The 25,440-nt window shown below is 38.8% G+C and overlaps 1 protein-coding gene across 6 annotated transcripts in view; it reads left to right on the top strand.

Moving 5' to 3' along the window:
* The first annotated feature begins 2,370 nt into the window (after window positions 1-2,370).
* gbf1 (golgi brefeldin A resistant guanine nucleotide exchange factor 1) overlaps window positions 2,371-25,440 on the top strand; it is a 110,916-nt gene continuing 87,846 nt past the window's right edge. For 4 of the 6 annotated variants that reach the window (XM_084735172.1, XM_084735171.1, XM_084735170.1 and 1 more), the window contains exons 1-3: window positions 2,371-2,671; window positions 8,696-8,800; window positions 10,406-10,472. In XM_084735172.1, coding sequence (XP_084591298.1) covers window positions 8,705-8,800; window positions 10,406-10,472 — 163 coding nt within the window. In that variant the 5' untranslated portion in view covers window positions 2,371-2,671; window positions 8,696-8,704. The remainder of the gene's footprint in view (window positions 2,672-8,695; window positions 8,801-10,405; window positions 10,473-25,440) is intronic. The other 2 variants (XM_084735173.1, XM_084735168.1) reach the window with 2 other exon arrangements.

The following is a 25,440-nucleotide window of genomic DNA, read 5'->3' as shown; positions in this document are numbered from 1 at the left end:
CATTCTGTAGCTCTCCAATAAGGTTCCTTGTGTATTCAAATGCAGACATTCAAATTTTAGCCAGAGTACATATGTTTGATCATCAAAATACTGTTTTCCTTAGCCCTTCTAAAAACATTTTCCCATGTGACCTGACGTAGGTTTCTGCATAACAACGTTGTTACATATAAACTGTTTAGGTTTGGGGAAGGAAGGGGGGGGCATCAGTGCTGTAACCTACAATACTGCTTTTTGCTAAAACCTGAATGTACCATTCCATTTGAAAAACCTGGAAAAGAATGTAAGCAGAGTCGCCTTTTAAACTGGAGTACTGGAGTGCCCCCGAGATTGTTACTAGCTGCTGAAGCAAAAGGCATGCTAAGGACTTTGTTTTAATTCACTGGATAATCTGTCATTAGGAAAATTCTATGGTAATCATTCATACCACACTGGTAAAGTAGGTGGATCTAGACAATCATGTAGGATTGAAAGGCCTGCAACATATAACATTATACTGAGCAATTTCACATTTTTACCAGACAAAGAACTAACACTAAAAATACATTGTTTTGGATCCATCCATACTGCATGAATCATTGTATGTATATGTATTTCAGGAGGTAGGTACATGGAAATTGGTAATTATCTTGTGTTGTTTTTGGTGTAATTTGTCTGATTTATTGGTAGTTTTGACATCATACCAAACTTTGTCATCAAATACTAATACTTTGGGTTAGCATGCAGCTCATCAAACTTAGCCAGTTAGCCAGGGCATCAACTACCAATGCTTTGGGTTGGCATTCAGGTCACCAAATATGATGCTTTGGATTGGCCAGGAGGCCAAATGCCTACAGTTTGGGTTGGCATGCAGGCTTTCAAATACTGATGCTTTGGTCTGGCCAGGTTATCAACTACCCACACTTTGGGTTACCATGCATGTTGTCAATACCTCCACTTTGGATTGGCCAGGTCATCAAATACATCAAAAGCTGACACAATGGGTTACCAACCCAAAGCAATGAAAGCGGTGGGCAATTTGTCTCTGAATGAGACTCATCAATATCTTTCTCCAGACTCATTTCTAACACCTTTAAATAATGTTGTCCAAATTCCCCCTTTTAAAATAAAACTTTTTTTTATGAGAGCCTTGGTGAGAATTCAAGCTCTGGGCCTTGTCACTACCTTTCACTCCACTGCAGGACTGCATTAGGCCGCAGATCCCTCTTTGTCCCACAGCCCCCAGATGTAAATATAGGTTTAGATATGGTAAATATAGGTAAATATATACACAACTGGTTAATAATTTAGCAGTAACATGTTTATATCTTGAACTACAGCAAGCAAAACAGATTATTGGCATTAAACTTTGCATTTCAAAATTTGCTGCCATAAACAGTTAAAAAACAAACAAACACACAAACAAATTAACCTTTGGGAGGACACTTTGGAAAATTGAGATCCAGAGGTCACCCCACAATGGCATTATTGTACTGAGATCCAGAAGAAAAAAGAAAGAAAAAGAAAAAAGTTTCATCAGTCTGTATGAAAATGAACAAATGTTAACTGCCTTCTTGAAGGCAGACATCTCTACTGATGATATTTCCAAATCTCTGCAACTTACAAACATAAAATTCTTGATGGATAAACAGGTAAAGAGGAAAAATATTTTTGATTTCAGGGTGAATTGTCTATTTAAGGTCTCTTGGCGTGGTGCCATATTGCTGCAGTTTATGATTATACAAGACAAAAATTTGGTTTGGAGTCTGTTCATCTCTTCTTGCAAACATGGAACTTTTCCAATACTAAACACAAAAAACATTATTTCCGTCACATTACCTTCAAATGTATAAAAACATCTTTAATTTGCAGTGCATTGTTTGCCCATGTTTCCTTTTTATAATGCACCCACCCCAAAATATTCTTGTATTCATACAGTAAATGTCTCTAATATATTTTTGCTGGCCATATACTATGCAAAAATTCTAAAGCAACCTTCTTTTAGATTATTACTCAAACAAAATTTGTCCTCAACAAGCCAACTTTTCTAACAATAAATTTCTCTGTAAAGCAGAGACCTTCCTGAGTGCAGAGTTACACCTTGTACGTTTAATTGCTGATGTGAAGTAGCTCTTGCAAACCGTGCTTTCGTCATCAACCGAGCGCAACCAACTCTTACTCCACTACAGCTCCCGTTGTCCCGCCCCTTTATCTCTGTAACGCAAATAGTATTTTATTTTCTGGGAGTCCCTTTCATACTGTATGATTAAAGAAAATAGCAAAAGTTCTAATATAGCTCAAATTAAAATTCTGTGATATGTATTTGTATTATATGACGCGTAAAGTGGTCAGTTTAGCAGCTTGTCAATCATTCCTCTGTCATAATGCTAGGCTGAGAGTGCAGAGCTTTTCCACGTCAGTGTGTTTACCAGGACCAGACTGACAGCTGCAGGAAGGTGTTCACTTTATTCACTTATGGGGCAGTTTTCTGGACAGTGAATTAATAGGTCGTATTTGGGAGTACTACTTTATCACGCAGTGGAATGTCCGACATTTTTAGTTGGTCTTTTCGTCGTAGTGAACTGAACTTTGCTCTTCTTCATTCACTGTTGGCCCGGCTAGCCTGCTAGCTTGCCGAGCCAGGCTAGCGTTAGCTACAGCAGGACTCCATCTTTGAAATAGCAGCACCGCACAGGTAATATATTTATTTTTAGAGAAGCAGAAAAGCGTGTTTGTATATCTGTCAACAGACGCGTTGCTTTATTAAATCAAATAAATAAATGACTGCTGTCTGAGAGGACAAACACTGAAGAGACATGTAGCTTACTTCAGCCGGTTGAAACGCTAGCTATCTGAGCTAACTGTGAACTGCCAGGGTTCCTGCTCTAGTTTTTGCATCAAATGTGTAACGTTAAACTCTTCAATGCTTTGATATATATGAACTAAATAGTAGCCATGTGTCCTGTCACTATGTCATCGTATTCGTGTTAGTCTCAGAGGACTGTCAGTAGCTTTTGACACACACTGTGGAGGAGAGCTAGCCTGCTAGCTTAGCCTGTGAAGAGACGCTACTGTCCTAATCTAATTAGCCAGTGAGCACCTTCCTATTTCACCTGACAGGCAACTCACTGGCTTATATCACTTGATTTTGCTGTATAACTGTATTATGCTGCACTTTGCAGCAGCCTTAATGCAACATGCATTAAGGCTTTCATTATGATAATGTAAGATTCTGAATGCCGAGGCCTTGGCTTTTAGTTGTCTGTTCATGTATTTGTGGCAGATTAGAGGGCATTGTTGTGGCATTGTGACATCCACCTGGTTATCATAAACCAACGTGAACTACCAGCTGTCACTGATATGATATCTAAGACCAAGCGAGGAAGTCTAGAGTTTACTCCGCAACATGCAGTGATTTATTTGTTAGCATCACCAGGAGCTAGGGCTGCAACTAACAATTATTCATTAATGATTCTGTTGATCATTTTCGTGGTTAATTGATTAGTTGTTTGGTTCCAAGGGGTCATCCTCAGATGTTTTGTTTTGTCTGCAAATATTATTGATAAAGATATTCAGCTTAGTGTCACAGTGGACTAAAGAAACCAGTAAAATTTTCTTGATTAAAGAAAGGCTGAACTGAAATGATTAATCGATAATCAGAGTAGTTGAAGATGAATTTGATAGCTGACGACTAATTGATTAATTGACTTGATGTTACAGCTCTACTAGGAACAGTGCAATCATGCAAAGACAGAGGTTAAAAAAACTTAACAAGACTCCTATCCAGCTGAAAGCGAACATGAAACAGCAATATAAAGCAGATGCCTGAAAGTACAAACACTGATGTAGGAGCTACAGAAGACTCTGTGAGAAACTACAAAAATACTGAGAGCTGAACACCCAGACACTTTTAAAAACCTCTTTCTCTCTGCTCCCCTGCACAGACATAAGTTGAGTCTCATGACACAGACTTGACTTGGCCACAGCTGGCAAGATGCCACTGCAACCTGCTTGCAGACAACTCCAGCACAACTGCTGGCATTATGGTGATTTGTACTGTTGTCTCACAGCAAGAGGGTCTCATGTTGAAATCCTGGTTTTGGAGTTTACATGTTCTCCCTGTGCCTGTGTGGGCTGGGTGCTCCAGTTTCCCTCACCATCAAACATATGTCAGTTCTGCAGTTGGAACCCCTGATCAAGGTTCTGGAGTTGCACAGTGCACTATGTTTAATGATATATGTGACATCAAAGCTGATCGTTACCCTATAACTGGCAATGGAAATGCAGGTCTGTGTGCCATGATTTGACTTGGCATGTCCAAAAGTGACAATGGAAAAACCTTATATTATATTTGAATATCTACTCTTCATAAAACCAGGGAGCCATCTTTATATCATAAACTGGCGTTTAAAATGTTGTAACCTATAAGGTACTGATATGGAGGGGAGAGATGCAAGAATTACAGTTTATTTTGTCTGGAATATAATTGAATAAAACATGTTAATTAGAATAGAATTCAGAATACAGAAAATATTGATTGAGAAGCCCTCTAACACAAACTTAAAATTGCTCAGCTTCACCTAAAAAACTTAGGGGAAGGTGTAGTCCTATTGATCTGGCCCTAATTTGTGGTTTTCTGAATTTGTGCCAAACACACAGTTATGTTTCATGCTGAAACATCCAAGGCTTATATGAATATAAGATGAATCTTAAGCAGGAGCTCCAACCTTTTTACCCTTTTCCTTTTTCTGTACTTTCTTTTTCTGTAATCAGTCAGTGTGGAGTGGACAGTAAAATCCTCTCATAGCTAAAAGCCTGCAGAGGTGGGTGATTTGTCACTATCCACAACCTCTAGGTTCAGCTGCAGGTGCAGGGGTGGCACAGTGGTGCGGTTGCTGTCTAGCAAAGTGTCAGATGGCAACTTGTCCAGGTGTACCCAGACTCTCATACATTGTTAGCTATGATTGACTTGGGCCCTCCAAGCGGTTATAGATAAGGTGCATATGTCCATCACTTGAATGGCAGGGAAACACTACAGCACATAATATAAATGAACAACTGGGAAAGCAAGGTGTTTGTCAGTGTCCATGGTGGCAGAGGTGGCAAGTGTATATGACAGGCTGATAGGATGACACTTATATTATGCACATGCAAGGCAAGTATGTCTGCAATATCGAGGTCTGAAAAGTAAACAAATAGCAAAGTTTCTATTTGCAAATGATATTCATTCACTGCTGCAAATGTAATTGGCCATTTTAAGAGATATCATGCCGACCATTATGATGAATTTGTGAAGATTAAAACAATATGAGTGAATAATGTCTGTAGTAGTATTTTTGTTATTTTGCCTAGTAAACATGGACATTTAGAAAAGCATTGTATTTTCTGTCTGCATCAGACAGTGAGTCGGAGAGTAGGCACAATAATATGTTAATCCGTTACAAGAGAGCAGGATGGCGAATTTAATTTTTAAAATGTGAACATCTACCAGCCACAGACTGAAAGTTCAAATTCGCCAGGCATTCAATGGTAAATAATTCTTTTGTGTTTGAAATCTACCCGACACTTTCATGTTTTACTAGCATTTGGCTGGTGGCTGATGCTAATTTCCTACCCTGCAGGGGAAACATGATGTTCTCTGCAATAATGTGGAAAACTATGTGCATATCAGCATCAGAACTCTGCAAAATGAGTTGGAAATATCGGCTTATAGGATATTGGCAAAAATCCAGTATTGTGCATCCCTAGCATTAAACAGTATCTTTCACACATTATTGAACAACAGGCCACTACCTCTTCTCTCACCTGCTATGTCCTTAAGGAAAAAAAAAACAATGAAAATAATCGAAGGTAAGCTGTGATGCAGACAGCTTTTACTTAATGAAGAGCTGTACAGTTTTACATTTAGCCTTAAGTAAGGCTGTAACTAATGATTATTTTCATTGTTGATTAATCTGTATATTATTTCCTTGATTAATTGATTAATTAATCCTGTCACAGTCTAGTCATGACTGCTCTGCATGTTTGGGCCTATTTTTCACGTCTTTCCTGTTACCTTTTTTTTGTATTATTAGTTAATCTGTCGATCATTTTCTGGATTCTGGATGAGTTGTTTGGTTCATAAAATGGTGATCCATGTCCTTAGAAAAAGGGCTGAGTGATTTTGAAAAAAAAAAAAAAATCAAATTGTGATTATCTTGACTGATATAGCAATTGTGATATTAGAGGTAATGCTTAATTTTACTTCATCATTCTTATTGTGATTGAAAAACATGTTAAAATGATGTGATTTGTTTTTGCAGGAATCTGTACCAAATGAAGATGTTTTTTTGAGTCTGTAGAATCTGATTAGCGGAACAGGTCATCTCTGCCTCATGACATTCATTCATTTAAAAGTGTTTTGACACACATCCTGCCATTTGAAAAATGCAGAAAGCCATATTGCAGTTTTGATAAAAATTCGATTAACTGTGCAGCCCTACTCAGAAACCAGGAAGAAACCAGAAAATGTTCACATTTAAGAAGCTAGAATCAGAATGAAACTTTTTTCTTTAGAAGATCACTCAAATCGATTATGAGTTGATTAATTTAATAATTGATTAATAATCGATTATTTGATAAATCGTTGCAGCTCTAACGTAAAATGACTGGTTCTGCTAAGTTTCCTGCACCTGCTTTGGCCACTGTGCAGCTGTATTGTTTTGGAAAATACAATATCATAGATTTAGATTGGAACTGGTGGTTTAAAAATCTGTCACACCTTCATCCATATTATTTTGAATAGACTGCTTACCATGAATTTAAAAGACAGTGGCCTCAGCCACCCAGTCTCTCCACTCATAAATCTTCCTGCAAAGTAAGAGTATTATCTGGCATGGCTTTCATGACACAAGAAAAAAGGTTAATCCAACCATTTTGAGGTATACTGCTTGTCAAATATGAACAGCATGTCATTTTGATTCTGTTTGGTTATCCATATTGGTTCTAGGCATTGTCAAGGTACACATGGAAATTTGCTGTTCGGTTCTTAGATTTTATATTCATTTAAGGATGAGACTTCATAGTTTGACTTTAAGCCTGGCAGCTTCATTTTCATATGTTTTGCAGTATTTCAGATTTTCATATTGGTTATATGAAGTCTAAAGGACTATTTATTCATGACATTAAATGGATTCCAGTGTACTCTGATGGTTTGGTGTAGATAAAATGTTAGACCATTTTGCTTGATGGCTCAGTGGTCTGTAGGGCATTATTTACAGTTGTCAGTATATGCTGATCTCCTTTGTAAATTCTGTATTTTTATATACCATAGTTCTGTACCCCATTTGTGTCTCTAAGTGATTGGTTGGCTGACTGATAGTCGATTGCACACCCAGTGGTAGACATTCAGTTTTTTAGATTATCTGCAATTTCTAAATCAAATTAGTTTACTGATAATAATCACGGCATTATTGATACCAGTAAATAGGGCTGCACGATTTTGGTCTGCACCAAACAAACATGTTTTCTTTCAAGATTTTTAGGCCAGATCAAGTCTGCAGCACTGTAGTACCTCATTTTAATGCTGTTTTGTCACACATTTTTCCTTTTTAGAAAACTACGATTTGGTTCTGGTTCTGTGATTTGGATTCTGGACTTGGCCATATTGTGATTTTATTGCGATTTATTGTGCAGCCCTACCAGTATATTAACAATATTTAGTTCTCCCTTTGAGTCAAGTAGTTTGTAGTGGTGTTTCTACCTCAAATTGACATCAGTAGTGTAAATGCTTCTGTAGCATCAAGCCGTTTAATCCAAAATGACTCTGACCTCTGGTACAGTGTCACTGTCATGAGACCCAGCTGTCCTGTCAGTAGTGCAACTCCTGAGGAGATAGAAAGACAGCATAAAGTCAAACTTTATTTACCAGGCTGACTAACATTGGAGATATTACAAAAGTAGTATGTCATACAGCTGGGTATCTGTACTCAATAGCTTTAAGTGAACAGAGATAAACCACTACCGAATAGTATTTAAACTTATCCAGTCAAGCAGTACCTTCATTTGAATTTACATTTTTTTGTAGCCAGGTTTAGAAATAAAGGGTTCTGTCTACAGCTAATCAGTGCAAGCTTTCTTCAGTTTAATGTAAAGTGTGATTGGCCTGTGACTGCAACAGCTACAGCCCATATAGTGTGTTGAAGTCAGGTGTAGTGTATGTGAAGAAATTGATAGTTCATCGGGTCGACATGCCACCAGTTTGTTGTAAAGTATGTTTTTACTACACACCTGTAGCATCTAATAAACATAAATGCATAAAATGTGGATGGCTTATTTCAGGAAGGTTTCCATTTACGGTGGGTACTGAATGAAGTGGGAAGAAATAGGTATTGAATGAAGTTATTTAATGCTTTTAGTATCGCTTTAAAGATACTAGTATTGTTATTTTTTTAAGCTAAACCCAGCCATAGTATTAAGGATGGCTTCATGAGGAGTGTACAGCAAGATAATTACATTGTTTTTATTCATTGATACATCTCTTTTTATTTCCTCTGTCCACTTATTGTGAAAAGCGAAGTTGGGTGGGGTTGGGGGGGTACTTAATCTATCATTATAGACATAGTATCTTAGCTATTTCAGATCTCATGCTGTTATACAGAGTTATATGGAAGGAATATTGATGATATAGAATGATCTTTAGGCCATGGTTTCAGTTTCTTCTTTTCTGTTTTTCTCTCAGACAAGCAGCATGGTGGACAAGAATATCTACATCATCCAGGGTGAAATTGGTACTGTTGTTGGAGCTATCAAGAGGAACTCCAGATGGAATACGCACACTCCACTGGTAAGTTAACAATGACATTTTAAAATTTTTAATTGACTTTAGGGGATCATGCAATCACTTATGTGTGTGACAAACAGCCATAGAGACTGTCTGCAGCTAATCTCGCATACTTCTGGACCCTTTACTCTAATTTTATTGTGCACATCCATGACTGTATCCTGAAGGACCTCTGTGATTGACAGTTTTTGAGAAACTGAGTTTATTGTGACCACAGGCATTATGTTTTTGGGTCGACCTATTCTTGTGATGTAAAATCTCAGGGAATTTCTTCAAATTCTGCGTAAATGACCACTTAGGCTCAAGAATGAACAGATCAGGGTCAAGGTCAAGGTCTCTGTGACCTCAAAAACATGTTTCATACATCAATTATGACAAAATCAGTCAAAATGTTGGTAATTATAAAGAGGTTACATCCAAAGGCTACCTGCTGGACATCTGAATTCTTTTGAGTATATTCCTCTATTTATTTTTTTTCTTGTCACCAAACTACAGGATAATTGGTCAGACGACATCAACATCGAACTGATATTCCAAGGGTCATTGTTCCTATCTGATGGAAGTTATATTTAAGGACACTTAAATCTGTGAGAATCATAGGAATTACATTGTTATAAATTCCACAGTAATCGCTGACTCATTCCTCGTCATTGTAGTTTACTTTTGTTTTACACTTAGATATTGTGTCATCAGTGGATGCTGGTGTAGAGGGGACAGCATGTAATAGGTCTAGTGACTGTAGAAATATGTTTTATTTGCCTTCAGTTTACACTGGACAACCCACAATGAGAAAACGTATCGCTAGAAATGAGAGTCTATTGAGAATACAAAAACACTTCATTTAAATATTCATTTTCATTTATTCTTTGTCCTTTTGAATCCACCTGTTGCAAATTCATGAAGCTTGTCAAAGGGCTTTTCAAAGCTTGTAACAGCTTCCTTTGATGTCATGTTTGCAATGTGGACTGATGATTTGTGCTGCTTATATGTCATTATTCAGGATATTGATGTGGCTCATTGCACTACGTGTTACACAAAAGCAAAGATGAATATATAAGAAATGGTACAAAGCTATTCACGTGACCTGTATTGGGTCAGGAGGGCATGACAGCTTTTGTTGTCTTGCAGTACTTGCTGCAAACTGTTTGATTTTTGAAATTTGTCATCTTGAAAATGAGTGTCTTGCAGCCGTATTTTGTACTGTCACCAATTGAAACAATAAATCTGCTGCCTGCAAAGTTATTTGCTGCTTATTAAGGTGCCAAGATCCACTGTATCAAAAACTGAAGATATATTTTCTTGCATCTTCAGTCAGCTTTGTTTGAAGAAGTAGAAATATATCCGTTGAAAAAAAGATGTCACTAGTGTTGAGTGGGCAGGCATAATTCAGGCTTGTTATGTCTGTCAAGAGTCAATATAGTTGGCAACTCTGAAAAAATAGTCCTACAGGTACATTTTTGAATCGGTTATTTCTGTTTATATGCTGGATATACTGCATAAAATGCCATGTTCATTTCTAGAAACTGATGATTTTATAGCACTCATTCAACCTAGATTCAACTAGTCAGATCCCATTATGTTCTCATCAAGTTTTTCTTCTCTGCCCAGGATGAAGAACAGGACCCATTACTGAACAGCTTTGGCCACCTCAAGGAAGTACTCAACAACATAAAAGGTATGTGGGACTGTGGTGATGTAGGGTGGGTGTAAGGTGATAAGATTAGTACCAGTTTGAAATGTGCAGCCCAAGCTGGTTGACTGACAGCTTTCACATCAGGTCTTGCCAGGGCCACACTATAAGACTTTCAGAGTCATCAGATCACTGTGCCGTTCACACTACGCCACTCTGCCTCGAAGTCATGAGTCTTTAACGTGCTGTACTTAACACTACATGACTGAACAGAGATAGGAGGGTCACAAACTACAGGATCATTCACTCAAAGAATCCCCCGTCTGCTTTATGACTATATGTTGTCATGAAAACACGGTAGAAGTGAGATTATTAATTCTGAAACAGTGTGCAGCATGTTACTCTTGTGTTGCTACATATATATGACCTGGATATGAAGGGTTCACACCGACCAATAGAGTTGTTATAGTGATGACAGAACCACTTTCCTCTCCATTTATAAACTTTAATCATGACTGTGTAAAATAATGTAGATCGGTAAATATGCATCCATAGCGCAAAATAATATGACATTAATGCATCCTCCTCCCCTCTCCTCTCCACTTGTCTCCTCTCCTCTTGAAAAAAAAAGTGTTATTGTATCAGCAGCGCACAGTTGCTTCTGGTCTAACATGTGCATCTAGAGGAAACACTTAAGCTATATGTCATCACAAAAACAAACAAAGTGACATTACATTACTAATACTGAAGCATCAGTATGCAGCAGGTGTTGTCTCGCTCAGCCAAACCTGTGTGTCTCCTCAGAGCTGCATTGGTGCTGCTGGATGTGGAGCTCGCTTTAACTATTGACTAACTTTATAGCCACTGTGGCTTTCTAATTACTTTATGCTCATTTTTAGATATAGATATGTATAAAAGTTATAGTGGTTCTGTATTAAGGCTTTATGGCCTGCTGTGCTTTTGTCCTTTTAACCTGTCTCGGCCTTGGCGAGTCACCAGAGAGTTCTCGCCAAGCTCTGGATCACATCTCTGAACAGTTCACACGTTGCAGTCCTCGCACTCAGGGGCATGCATTAGTTTGCCTCTGATCATGGAGGTTGTCTGCGATCTTCCACATTTGTCAATGGGTGGGAGATTAGGGCTAAAATGTCGTAGTGTGGCCCTGGCTTTAGACAAACCGAACGAAACAGGCTAATACACCAGAGTTTCTTTGACCTGTACAAACTATGTTAGGTGTGAAAGTACCCCAAATGGGCAAAAATGCTAAATATTTTTAGTCTCTCACTGTTCATTAAAGATTGCACAGTTGAAAATAGCTATCAATTTGTCATTTTTGTCCCTTCTTTTAACACATTACTTGAGTAAACATCAGCAGTTAGCACTGTATATTTGAGCATACCCAGATTGTTTTCACAAAGTGTATTTTTCCCTTTTTTGTCTGTATACTTAGGAGATATTTAAACAGGTGTGCTCAGTCATATTCTACTGAGAAATGCTTTGGCCTTTTACAGTGAAAGAGATATTTCCATTGGATTATTTTAAGACATCCCAAAGTGTCCCAGTATTGCTGTTTGTGAATGTTATTAAAATATCCTCATTATCAGAAGACAGTGAAGCTAAATGTTATGCGGTGATGAAGTGCAAGTGCCTCTGAACAAAAAAAGGAGAAGATATCAAGCCCTGCATCAGTGAAAAAGTGCAGTAACATTCCCCTCAGATACAGTTAAATACTGTATTGTATTTTTCTACTTATAAAGGAACTTGAAACACATTTTTCCCATCAGATTAGGTTGCACATCAGTAACATTTTTTGAACCTGTCAGCAGCAATTGCTTTCACATCAACATCGGAATGAGAGATATTACAGCTTTTATTTTTTCAGACCAAGGTCGATTTTTTTCCACTTCTGACATCTACACATTTGACCAGTCAAACTGCATGGTGTTGACAACATCATGTTCAAAACATTCAACATGGCAGATGGCTCATTTCACAGAACTTTGTTTTATATGATAAAAGGAAAAACACTACAGAGACGCTTTCAAAGTCAACCTGTGTAAAGGAATAGACAATGAGCTTCAGTCTACAGAAAACCTAAACGTTAAAGCTTCCAACCATGTGACTCCTGTGGAACAGTATGGATGAATGAAATGCATGGAACGGATAGCCTAAGACCTCTGGTTTTAGGCTGTTTTAAATGTCTTTAGCCTGACTCGTAGCTGCTAACTAGCTAGCTTACTTTCACAACAAACTGTTCTAGACCTCCATCACACAGGTTACACAAAGTCTGCATTTGTTAAAGTTAGTCTTTTTTCTTTCTTTTTTTTTTTTTTAGCAAATATGCCAGGCATACCCTAGTTGTAGTTTCTCTTTTATGAGTAATTGCTGTTTTTTGTCTTCTGTGATAGTAAATTGATACTCTTTGGATTTTGGTCCGCTGATTGGACAAAAAGTCTTTCGATTTGATTTTAATCACACTATCATTAACTGTTGTGACTGATCATAAGTGAGTCGAAGTGTGTGTAAATGCAGTGGTGCCTCTCTAACACCCCCCCTTTTCCAAGAGATGTCCAAACTGGCTCTTAGGGCAATCCTGCATGTTGTCATGCCTTTGCAATGAGAGCCCTGGCAGCTCCCACAGCCCTACAGCTCCAGTTGTAGAATTCATAAGCAATGGGAAAGATGCAACACATGGAGCTGCGCAGTCTGAGCCCCCACCGCTGTTGCCTTCCTCCAGGGAATGCCTCTGCCACTGTGAGATGGACAGGCGCTGCTGGCTGAGGAGGAATCCACCGCACTGGTTAACCCTCCTCTTCCCTTTTCCTCTCCATATAACCCTTTCCCCGCAGCCCTCAAATCACCGAAAGCCTATGTTCCTCTGTTCCCCTCACTTAAACTGATTCCATTACACTTACTGTATTTGACCAGAGTGGAGGTCGAATATAAAAGTGAAATATTTTGTGAGGACATTTGCATGAAGTAATGAGTCCATGTCAAGGATGTTTGAAAGCCTTGTTGCATCCTTAAGCCCAAATCCCCTGTGCAGCCAGTCTCTCAAATGTTACATCCATGCCCTGATGAGAGACAAAATGGAGATCAAATAACCACAGTAGAGCTGAATTCTGTGCTTGACAGACTGATCAATTTGTTTTGTTTTGGCAGCAGCATAACAACCTAATACATGTCTGTGTCTGTGTCTCTCATACAGAAACACAGCAGTATTCTGGTAGGAAGTCTTGTGGGTGGGCTGTTTTGTTGCTGCTTTGAGGTTTTGCAGTGGCCCAGCTGTCTGCTTAATGAAAGACCAGTAATTCCATTCACTCTGCTGTGTATCTGAGCTCCCTCTAACAACAAAAGCCAACCAGCTAAGGAAATATGAATTAGGTTTCTCAGCCCCTCTCTGTCTCTCTTCTCTTCTTTTCTTTCTTTCCGTCTTTCTCTGTTGCGTTCTCTGTCTGGCTGAAGGTTCTGTTGTAACTGGGGTGATTGACAGGAGCATGTGCCATAGAGCTGGAGAGTAGTGCAGCTGGAAGTATATCATCTGCAATTTTAGTTGGGTAAATATAGCAGGGAGTCTTGTCAAGCAGAGAGATAAATTGTTCTGGGAAAGGAAGTGTTGTCTCTCTTTTCTTTCCTTCAACTCCTGGAAAATGTGGTCCTCGCTCGACTCCCGAACAATGAGAGCACAGATGAGGAAGCTGGGCCAACGCTGGACCATATGTTGTGATGCCTCAGCTCCACCTTGCTCCGTCAGCCAGGCAAATCAGTCCCAGGAAGCGGGAGCCTTTCCTCTGATTTAAATGGGATGGTTTGGATTTATCCTGATATCTAATGCCCCATCCCTAACCTCATTAGACCCATATAATTGAGTGCTTTCCACAGCATCTGTCTTTAAATGTGCACTGGCTTGCAAAAAATTCTGGTGTTTTCTGTTCTACAAAGGTTCTTTTGGTTTTAAACCTATAGAACAGAGTGGTACGTACATTATGTTTATAATGAAAAAATATGATATTCCCTATGAGCATCAGGAACATGGAGGTTATTACAATGATGGAGTATATTTGTGTACTTTTTTTCTTATTGACCATATGGCAATGTTGATGGGTTTTTTTTGTTTTGTTTTTTTTCACTTGCCCGATCAGGCATAAGTCAACATGCTCAAAATCAATTTTTACCTGCCCTGATACAGATTATTTTATTTATTAGCGGTTCCCAATTAAAAACAAAGTAATTAGTGGAGCTAGTGTTTCTGATATGCTTTAATGACATGCTGTGGGAATCAGTTTTGCAACTACCTGACTTGCTGTAGTGTGTTTTGTACAAACACCGGCAAGGCTTCAGAGGAGGGGTAGTCGGCAGCCCTCTTGGATGCTTATCAAACGAGATGCTGTTGGCTCTCGACACTCCGGTAGCGTTTTTCAGAAACTTCAAGTGCCTTTGAAGAAAGAACCCGTTTTATCTGTCAGGCACTCAACCTTGCTGCGAACTGGGTTATACATATTTGAAATTTCACCCCCATCCTCTAATGCCACCCAAAGAAACTCCTCTTTCCAGGATAATTGAAATGTGCTTCAGCTCATAAAAGTTTGTCTTTACTCACTGCTGTATAATTAATACTGCACATGTGCAACTCTCGACAGAGGTGAATAAGAAGGAAGTGAGATGGTTCACTCCTTCATTACCTTCATCACCTCCAGAAAAAACGCTGTGTTGCATTCTTTTTTTTCCCCTTGCCCGATTGGGCAAGTGAGTATCTAGATTTATTACTCAATGTGGCATTTTCCTTGCCCAAATCAATCAGGTTCTCCCTAATGTTGAGGCCTGCAGTGCCACATTTTTTACACTAATAATTTTGGTCAGTGAGCCATTTGTTGATGTTTATCTTTGTTAGTTTCTCCCTGCTATATTGAAAACACACACCACTAAACCAAGCTAAGTACCAGTTGTGGATTGTGTATGCCAAGCCCATAAAGTGTTTTGATTGTTAAAAGTGGAAAGATTTGAAAACACAAGTGTCACTGTTAAGGAAGGCTGTGTTAAGTTGCGTTGAATTTCCTTTTCTGTATTGTTTTTACACAAGTTTGCATTTGGGCCACCAAATTTAGGGCCTTGGTGTGTGTGCTTAAAAATCTTAGTTTTTCCATGCTTTAACTCAGAGGTCTTGTGGTGTAACCTCATCAGTGGTAGCTGCCTAAATAGACCAGTAGCTGTTGCGATGACATGAATAGCCGTGTGGGGCTGTGTTATGTCTATTCCAGGCACTACACTGGAATTAAAAACAGTACAAGTTGGCTCAAAGATTAGATTTGTTGCTACATATGAGCATGGCCTCCCATTACAAAATCTAAGAATGCAGAGGAAGTCTTCTTGTATTTGATGTTCTAACATCTGAAGCATTGTTTGGAGCAGGAGATTGAGTCTTTGTCTCTTACCTGACATTGACAGGCGGTCTCCCCCGTATAGGATTGTCATCACACAGACAAATCTGTCTCAATCTCTTGTTGAATAATTCTGTGGATTTATTTTACTGCTGGACTATACCTCAGAGAGCAAAAGAGCATGGAGAACAGCCTTTCATTCTGACATACATTTTATTTCATCTCCTGTTCACCTATTTTTTTTCAGTAACACCTTTTTTATGCAGAAGTCACTGAGCCTCGGCTTCTCAAATCTTCAATTTTTTTCTTCCACCCTCCTCTCCCATCAACCCCCTCTGCTGCAGCGAAGGTCAGATTTTTGACAAGTCTGCAGAAGAAACAGTCTGCTCCTAAATCCCTTCATTTTTATTCATACAAATACAGGTTTAGAGCCCCTCGCAGCCCCCCAGATACAAAGCCAGAGTGGCCTTTTGACTGACAGCTTTCTCCTTTTCATCCAAACACTAACGAAATTCACAAGCACACCTCTAATTGACTTGAATCACCAGCACAGCACCAGAGGTAGATATCAGGGGGCATGGCAGTGGATTTGCAGAATGAACATTGTGGAGGATGATTTGATTACTCTCCAGCTGACCTTTACAATAATTATCCTGCTTTCCCAAAAGCAGAACACACTGTAGAGCTAATTTGGCATGGAATAGTAGAATTATGACAAAAATAATCAGCTGTATTTTTTATGACATAGTTTGAGGGTTCAACATTTAATGCTCATGATGGTATGCACTATTTTATCTCTTGCAATAAAATAAAGTAGGGCTGCAGCAAACAGTGATTTTCATTCTCAGTTCATGCTTTTTATTTTCTTGGTTAATTGATTATTTAATCCTCTAGTAGGAGACCTATCTGTCAGTTGAAAAATGTGTTGTCCATCATTTTCTTTATTAATCAGTTCTTGTTTGGTCTATAAAATGTCAGAAAATGGTGAAACATGTCGATCAGTATTTCCCAAAGCCCAAGATGACATCCTCAAATGTCTTATTTTGTCCAAAACCCCAAAATATTCAGTTTATTGTCAGAGAGGAGTAAAGAAACAGAAAATTTTCCCCGCAGCTTCAGTGATCAATCAGTTAATAAATTAATTGCCAACTGTTTTGATAATCAATTAATTAGTTTGAGTAATTTTTTAAGAACAAAAGTCCAAATTCTCTGATTTCAGCTTCTTAAATGTGAATGTATCTTGGTTTCTTCACTGCTGTCTTTGATTTCTTTACTAGTACCTTTGGGCTGTGGACAAAACAAGACATTTGAGAATGTCATGTTGAGCTTTGGGAAAAATGTCAGAAAATGGTGAAAAATGTCAAACATCAAACTTTAATCCAGAATATAATCAACCAATTAACCAACTCTGAAAATAATTGTTAGTTGCAGCCCTAATTTTCACATTTGAGAAGCTGAAGTCAGAAAATTTGGGCATTTGTTATTTGAAAAATTAAAATATTAATATTAAGTTATTAAAATAACTCAAAATGATAATCGAAATAGTTGCTGATTAATGTAATCATCCATTAATAATTGATCAGTGGTTGCAACTTTAAAATGAAGGTACTCAATGGACCAGTATAATGATACATGTGTTTTGAGATGTTTTCCTTTTGTTTTCACACAGCCTAATCCATGCGTTACTGACGACCTCACTAATTCATCACATTTTACCGTCATGTCAGTCATCAAGAGAGAATGCACACATGCTGTGTCCCTCTCAGTCTTATTTCAAGGTCAAGTGTGAGTGTGTGTCGCCTCAGCCCCAGCTGTGGTCAGGCTGGCACTGGAGGGGCCTCCTGGGGTCGCCGCCCGAGCACTTGGGAACTGGCTGTGGCCTTTTACCCCCCTCCTTCCACCCCTCTCACCCCGCCCTTTCTCTTCCCTGCCACCTGATCTTCACACATATATCACTCCCAATTGAACCGACAGAAGGCAGCTGGCAAATGCCGAGGAGGAGGACCCATAATTCATGTCGCTCAGCCACTTATGCAAATATGTTTACTCATGAAGGCATTCTGAGCAAGGAGAATCTGCCTCATGCCAATTCTTTACATGTCTGCCACGTGGCCCTGGTGTCCCATAGCTTTAAGCAGGAGATCATGGGTTAGATTCATAGTCCTGCTGTCAGTGTTATTTTTATGATATGGTCAAAAGACAGTAAACTGAGTGACTGGAGTTGTCGCTTAAATTAATGCCTTGTCAGGTTTACTCTGACTTGACTTTGGGTGGACATGGTACCTGAAGAAATGAATCCCTTAATGTTTGTGCATGCCCTTATGAAAATATAGTAAGGCTGCAACTAATGATAAATGTGCATTATTTATTAATTTGCATGATTTGATTTTCTTGATCATTCTTTTGGTTTATAAAATGTCAGATGTCCTTAAATGGCTAGCTTATCCACTGATTGATTAGGCTAATTGTAACAATGGAACAACATACCCGTCAAAATAAGGTTGTCAGAAGTATCAATACTTAAGTACTTTTTTGGTAACGTGTTTTAAAATGATGCAGTATCAGTAAATTATAGTATTGAAGGTATCTAAGCTATGAAAAATGATCTAAGTGCTCATTCAAGACTTCAGTTCAGTTCAGTCTTTGCTGTCCTGCCTGAAATTTGGCTTGCAGCAAAGTCAGACAGTGTTCAGTGACTTTTTTGAGACCAGCAGGTAAAAAAAAAAAAAAAAAAAAAAAAAAACAACAAAAGGAAAGAAAAGACATCTATTTGTGTGCCAAGAACTTTTTTTTTCCTTTTTGCATGATATCAAAAGAGGTACCATGTATCTTTTTTCTATACTAGTAATGTATCAAAGTTTGAAATTTTGGTGACGTAATGTGAAATGTTTAACACAGTCAGGATTTTAAATGCATATTGGTATCAGCAAACTTTTTGGATTTCAATTTGGACCTAAATTGTATCATGGTAGGTAAAGATGCGTCAGCTTACTTTGTTTTTTAAAATTGTAGGGTGTTTCAAGTCAGTTCTTGCACATTTATAATAATCCCCATTTGACTGGACAAAATCTGCAACTGTAGTCAGTTCAGATGAATTAACAGTATGATGTGCTTCATCACATTGTCTGAGGCATTGTCAATTCATTTACATTTTGATTTCTGGATTAGTTTAGTGTAAACAGCCTGGTTAGAACATTGCAAAAAACAAAACAAAACAAAACAAAACAAAACAGTAAGGACAACAACAAACTGATTCCTGTTCAGTTGTAAAAGGGCAGGCATGTCGTTTAAGATGATGTGATGTCAGTGGTTATAGTGTTGATGTTGAAAAGTTTCAACAAAAGTTTCTTTTATCTAAAATGAGATGGATTATTGGAGATTTGTACCTCCATTTTTTGTTAATTTGACAGATTATACAGTGAGAGCCAGACTCAGGTCTCCATTAATGTCAAATGAATCAAACTAAATGCCATTTTATCACAGAGAATATAAATACTAGCTGCATCTGTGTGCAGCTGTGATTGATGGTTGATGGGAGGCGCTGTGGATTATACAGGTGTTATACAGTGGCAAGCCTTTAGCCTACCAGTTGTAAAAGTCCCCATCAAAAGAGCTATGATTAATTGGAGCGGCTCCCCCTCCCCAGACAGGCTGCCACCTAGTGCTGGTTAGTAGCTGTAAATCTGGCCAGTTAACAGTGCCCTAACCGGGGACTGACAGGCAGGGCTTAGGCCCAGTGTGAAGAGGGGATGCAACTGTTGTCCTGTTTCAGAGGCTCTCAACAATGTGCTGAGTGGATGGAGAGTCCCAGCAGAGGGCTATTAATCATACCGGGGTGTCTGCTGGGTGGGAAGAGGGGGGCTGTCAGGCTCAGGCATGGACGGAGCTGAGGGTTAGATGGAAGAGAGGGTTGAGGGTGCCGCCGAGGATCTGGATGTGCTGACAGGAACAGTGGGCAAGATGTGAGCAAAACAAACTAGCCCCCATGAGCCCCAAAAGAGAGGAAGAGGAGGAGGAGGGCAGGCTGGGCTACAACAAATGTGCTTTTCTTTCATACTAAAGCCTCCAGCATGCATGGAGGAGTTTCCACTCAGTTTTCAACTTGTTTGAATCTGGTTTAGCATGGTATTATTCATTCATTAATAAACAGTCCACGTATTCGCACAATAATCATTAGTGTTACCATCTAAACTAAGTCACTGATGAAACCTGTCACTTCAACATCATCGACACAGTTTATTACTGCAAAGAAAGTCACAATGCAAAACTCATTTAGAGGCTACATTACACTACTTTAGAAATCTACTTGCCCAAAGTCAAGTTTTTATTTGCCCTTACAGAAATTGCTTTATTTATCAGTGGTTAAGAAAGAATTAATTTGGCAAGTCACATCGGTGTGGTACTGTGTACCCAGGTCAGTCCCATTCTCGTGTTGAACAGCAGTCTCTCTGGAGTACATGGTGAATGGTTCCTTGTTTCTTGACTTTTGACTTGACGCAGTGTTCGTGTTTTGACCAGGCACTGGCAGGGTCCAGGCCCTCTTACCTTCCATGCAAACAAGATGCTGTTGACTCTTGTTATGGCACTCCAGAGATGTTTTACAGAAACCTGACTTGCCTTTTGTAAAACGATCTGCCATGCTCTCAAGCTTGCAGCAAATTCCGAAGTACGTAGTTGGAGTTATGGCCACATCATCTAACGCCACCCAACTAAACTCCTGTTTCCAGAATAAATGAAATGCTTCACCATTTTCTTGCAACTGCCAAATCTGTACTGGGCAAGTGCAGCTCTCAGGAATTTACTTGCCTAATGCAGCATTTTACATTTCTGGGGTAAGCAGGCTATCCATATGTTTCAGCTCTGAAATAGTGTTTGTAGTTTTAACCCGCTTGTAATTAAAATACAGTCGCCATACAGTTGCGTAAGTGGCTATTGGCAGTAACAGTGAACTTGTCCCAATTTATATGCTGTCAAACTGGCAATGACATAAAAAACAATCATACTGGAGGGATACAAGGTTCATCAAATTTATTTGGAAGAGAAAACAAAGGCTATCCAAAGTGCCTGTTAACATCCATCACACTTTACATGTGCTCTTTGTTCTTCAATTCTGACTTACTGTACTTTTCGTGGCTCCACTCACAGTTTTCTGATGTGCTCATTTCAGTTATACCTTCAAAAAACATGTTAGTTAATGTGGAAAGGGTGTCTGACCTCTTGTTTGTTGCCTCTTTGGACCAATGTTGCCATGGTTTGAGATCTGTTACTATGTTGAGAATAAATTTATCAGATGGAATTAGAAAATAGAGCTATAGAAATGAGCCCACTTTGTGATAAACTGAAGTTTTTTCTTTAATGTTACATTGAGGATACAGTTTTAGGTCGGTATGCCAATGTAGCATTATTGTGCTAGCCTTTTTCTTTTCCATGCTTGGCGCAGACAGTCTAGACTGGATCAGTGAAGGTCTAGACCTTCCCTGTGTTGTCAGCTGTGACTGGATAGTGAGGATTTAGTGTTTTCCTCTGTGCAACCTGGATTGTGTTTTAATGTTCTGTTAAGCATATTCTTACGAGGTGGTAATTGGGGTTCAGCACAAGACAGATACCCCAACCCACACCTCGCCACACTTCAGTTTACTCCTGAGCTAATGGGCTTTGAGTTCAGTGTTGCTTTAATTACTCCACACTGAGCTGGGGCATGAATAAAACAGGGGGTATTTAGGTAGGGTTTGGGATGTTTCAACACCTCTGAATCCAGTGCCCAGTCTTCACCGGAGGTCTGCTCTAAAAACAGACTCGTGCTCTGCATGTGGTGACATGTTGATCAGCCGAACAGCATTTTCAAGATTGACTATACAAGCTGGTATTGACAATTTCTGAAGGTGTCAAGTGTAGGTTTTCAATGTGTAAATGAGTGTGTCTCCAAGTTTAGCCCCCATGCTAGGCAGAGTGGGTATCTGAATTATGTTGACATGACCTGCAGTCTGTGACTTTGTATATTTTTGGTGTGTTACTGTTAATAATCTGTCATGTGAAATGTATTTGAGATTCACATGATGCACACAGCTAATCAACAAACATCAGCTAACTGATGGCTTATACATCTGTTGCATCTGAAAATAATGATTTTTACATTATTTTATGTCATGCTCATGTTATGATAATTTGAGATTTGAACCTTCATTTGTAGTTATTTTTGTTATCATTCTGTTTTCAAACAATATTCATGTATCCAGTCCATGTAACTGTATCATGTTTAAGTTCATTCTTGACCTTGGAAGTTATAGATGAGCATGATTAATAGATTAAATGATTACTAATGGGAGACACACTTGGTCAGCTTCTTTTTACCTTTATTATTGTTGTACGTTTATGGAAAGAAAATGTGGTGCAGAACACCCAAGACAGCATTATAAAATACTGAATTGGCTGAATTGACTGAATTGAATATAGAATATTTTTTTCCCTGGGAATTACGTTTAAGGAAGCACCAGCTGGCATATATTTGATAAATAGATTATGTACTTTTCGCAACGTCAAATTAGGGTTGAAAATTTCTTTAATTTTCCTTGACCTGTAGTTGAACATTGAACATCAATAATATATTAGTCATTAATACTTGATGAGATGCAAAATATTTTTTTAATGTTAAGTTTTATTTAGACAGTTCTTGTGGCACAATAGTTCTGTAAAACATGAAACCATTAAGCACAAACAATTAAACAAATAGAATGTAGAATTCTAAAACATTTAGGCTCTTACTTGAAATGGCTGCTTATGTCCGCCTGTCCTTATTCAACAAATGGCTCTCCCAAACAGAATGGTTTGAAATGGAGCACAATTACTGCATTTTTAACATTTTTGCCTGAAAAATGACAGCAATGATTATCAAAATAGATTTAAACTTTAATGTGTTACACAAATAAACAAACTCCTATAAGGAATAACTTGTGTGCATTAGTGAGCAGTCAAGAGTCTGATGGATCACGAGATCGTGAATATGTGATGTTAAAGATGTTAATGTAACAGTGCAGTGTGTGTACAGTTTAGCCTGTTTGGCTGTGAAGAAATGCTACACAAAATGCCAGGGTCCTGTGTCTTGCTCACTGATGAAGGTAGTTAGTGCTGAAATTAGCGACAACATCTCCTAAGGTTCACTTTAGGTGAAATGACCTTTAAGGTGGACCAGGCCCACTACCCTGAGTTTTGCTGAGCCCTGAATCTAGCTAGCCTTGCTTTTGTTAATTTATTGTTTCTGCATGTAGGAGATTTGTTTATCTTAAGTTCTGCTCTACATTTTTTGTCATATGAAATTAAGATTTTGCACCTGGTTAATTGACAAGAAAATCTCAAGCAATAATCATTGGAGATGTGCGCAGTTAGTCGACTACACAATTAAACATCGACACCCTCGGGACTAGAAATATTAGTCAGTTAAACTCTATGACAATATTTTATTAATCTATAATGGCGGTTAATTATTGCCACTAAGGTGTTATGTAGCTGCCCGCCCCTAGTTGGGGCAGTGGCCCTGTTGGACCCCTCTTGCCCAGCTTGTATGCCCTGATAGCTCACCCAACCCTGGATGTTTTTATCGGCAAAGTCGAACAGATGACAGCTTATTGAACCAACATGGTTTGGCAGTATTTTGATATTGAAAATGAAAGTAAGGTTGAATGTAGACTGTGTCAGAATAAACTGACATATAACCACTTGACTGGAGCAATATGTGTCTACATTCTGGTCACTGGAAGCTAGTGTCAGCTCCAGGGAAAGAAGTCGTTTACCTGTTATCTAGACTTGCACCGATTAATCGGGAATGCTTGGAACCGGGATGGTTTTCACGTGATTGGCCCTGACCGATGACTGGCCGGTCAGGGTCACATATCCGATTCTGTGCTGGTCATTGTCACACACATGTTCTGCACGATGGTCATGTCATGCACGCAGCAGACAAACTGACTGTGATATCACCACAGCGCTGATCACAACTACACGCACTCAGACACATGCTAGCTTGAAGATGGTGTCAGCGACAGACTCCAAGAACAGGATAAAGAGAAGACAGAAAGTCTACAATGAGACAGAGCAGCTGACAATGTCGCTGAACAGCCGTTCTGTAGCTCTTTGTATCTCTTCAGGCTAGTGTTAGCCAGCAGCAGACTGCTGTTCACAGAGGGACAGTTAAAATCTCACCTCCTGTTCTGGATGAAGAATAAACAACCTGTGTTGATGTGTCTCCTCAAACATTTTCTCATCCAGACTTGTTTGACTTCTGCATCTGTTTTTCTCATGGCAAAGTTTTACTGCAGCAAACTGTTGCACCCCTGTCAGTGAAATCACGTCCCGTGAAATCCCGCGAGATTCCATGATGTACCCAATTCATAATCTTAATATAAAACTATAATAAGCCCTGGCTGTAACCTGGAGGACTTTGGAGAAAATTTAAATAGTATTTAATGAATATTTAATAGTCAATGTGTTATTATGAACGTCCAATTAAATTTTTACAAGAAAAGTAGGAAAAATGTTTGTGAATGCTGTCAATTACAGGTCTTAGAAAGACTGAAAATCGGAATTGGCCAAAATCGGAATCGACAGGTCAGACCCTTCAAAAAAATCTGTATCGGCCAAGAAAATTGAAATCGGTGCAACTCTACTGTGATCCTTTCTGACCAGAAAAGGTGAAGCATTTAGCGAGTTGTTGTCATGTTTTGTGGGGTAGTGCACTGTTTGTATTGCACATATTTCAGCAGCAATTAAAATACGATTTGGCCATTGTAGACTGTGATTAATGGCTTTAAATGGCTCTTACACAATATACAGTATTTTTTGGACAGTGTTTAACATTATCAATTAATAAATTGTACTCAATTTTAACGGCTTCCTGAGTGTTTTCTTACTGTTAGGCTAGTTGACTAGTCTAAATTAAAATTTGCGTTTAATCAACAGGGAAATTAGGTGCTTGGACCGTCCTTAATAATCACTGTATTATACTTAAAAAACACAAAATTTGTTTTGCACTGCTGGTACTTTATGTGTTCTTCTTGGTATTTTTAAATTTTGTACCTGTTTTCTGTCTTTAACTACAGTTCACTGCTTTTTTCTAAGACTTGTGACACACTGTAGAGGTGTTAGCACAACAGTTTATTACTGCAAAACAACATGATATAAATAAGGCTAGATAAGTAGGCTAATGTCACAGAACTACAGATTGTGTAGACTATTATGTGGACAATGCACAAGTCAAAGCTAGTTAATGGCATTGCCACCATTCTGACGTCTGCTATGTTGCCATGCTGGTGGTTGTAAAATGTGTTTGTGAGACTAAAATAGGGTCTTTAAATCTGCTGTCTCTTTGACAGAGCCCTGTAATTCCATATTGACAGTTATACAGGGTAAAGTCCTGTAAACTAGGCTTCACACAGTCCTGTTGATTGTTATCATAAACAGACAGTGTTGCTCAGGGTGAATCACAATGGAAAGTCAGTGGTAAAGAATTGAGGCTGTTGTTGATAATCTCCTCAGCAGGACCGCAAAGCTGGTCAAATCAAAGCACACAGTCCACTAGCTGTGGAAGCAGCGCTGGTGTAGAGGTGTTGGCTGTGGAGGGGGTGGGGAGTTGTTGTGGTAGA

The sequence above is a fragment of the Lutjanus erythropterus genome, chromosome 14, assembly GCF_056507025.1.
Source record: "Lutjanus erythropterus isolate fLutEry1 chromosome 14, fLutEry1.hap2, whole genome shotgun sequence".
NCBI lineage: Eukaryota > Metazoa > Chordata > Actinopteri > Lutjaniformes > Lutjanidae > Lutjanus > Lutjanus erythropterus.
Note: the sequence above shows the minus strand (reverse complement) of the source record. Positions and strands in the feature narration are given on the sequence as shown.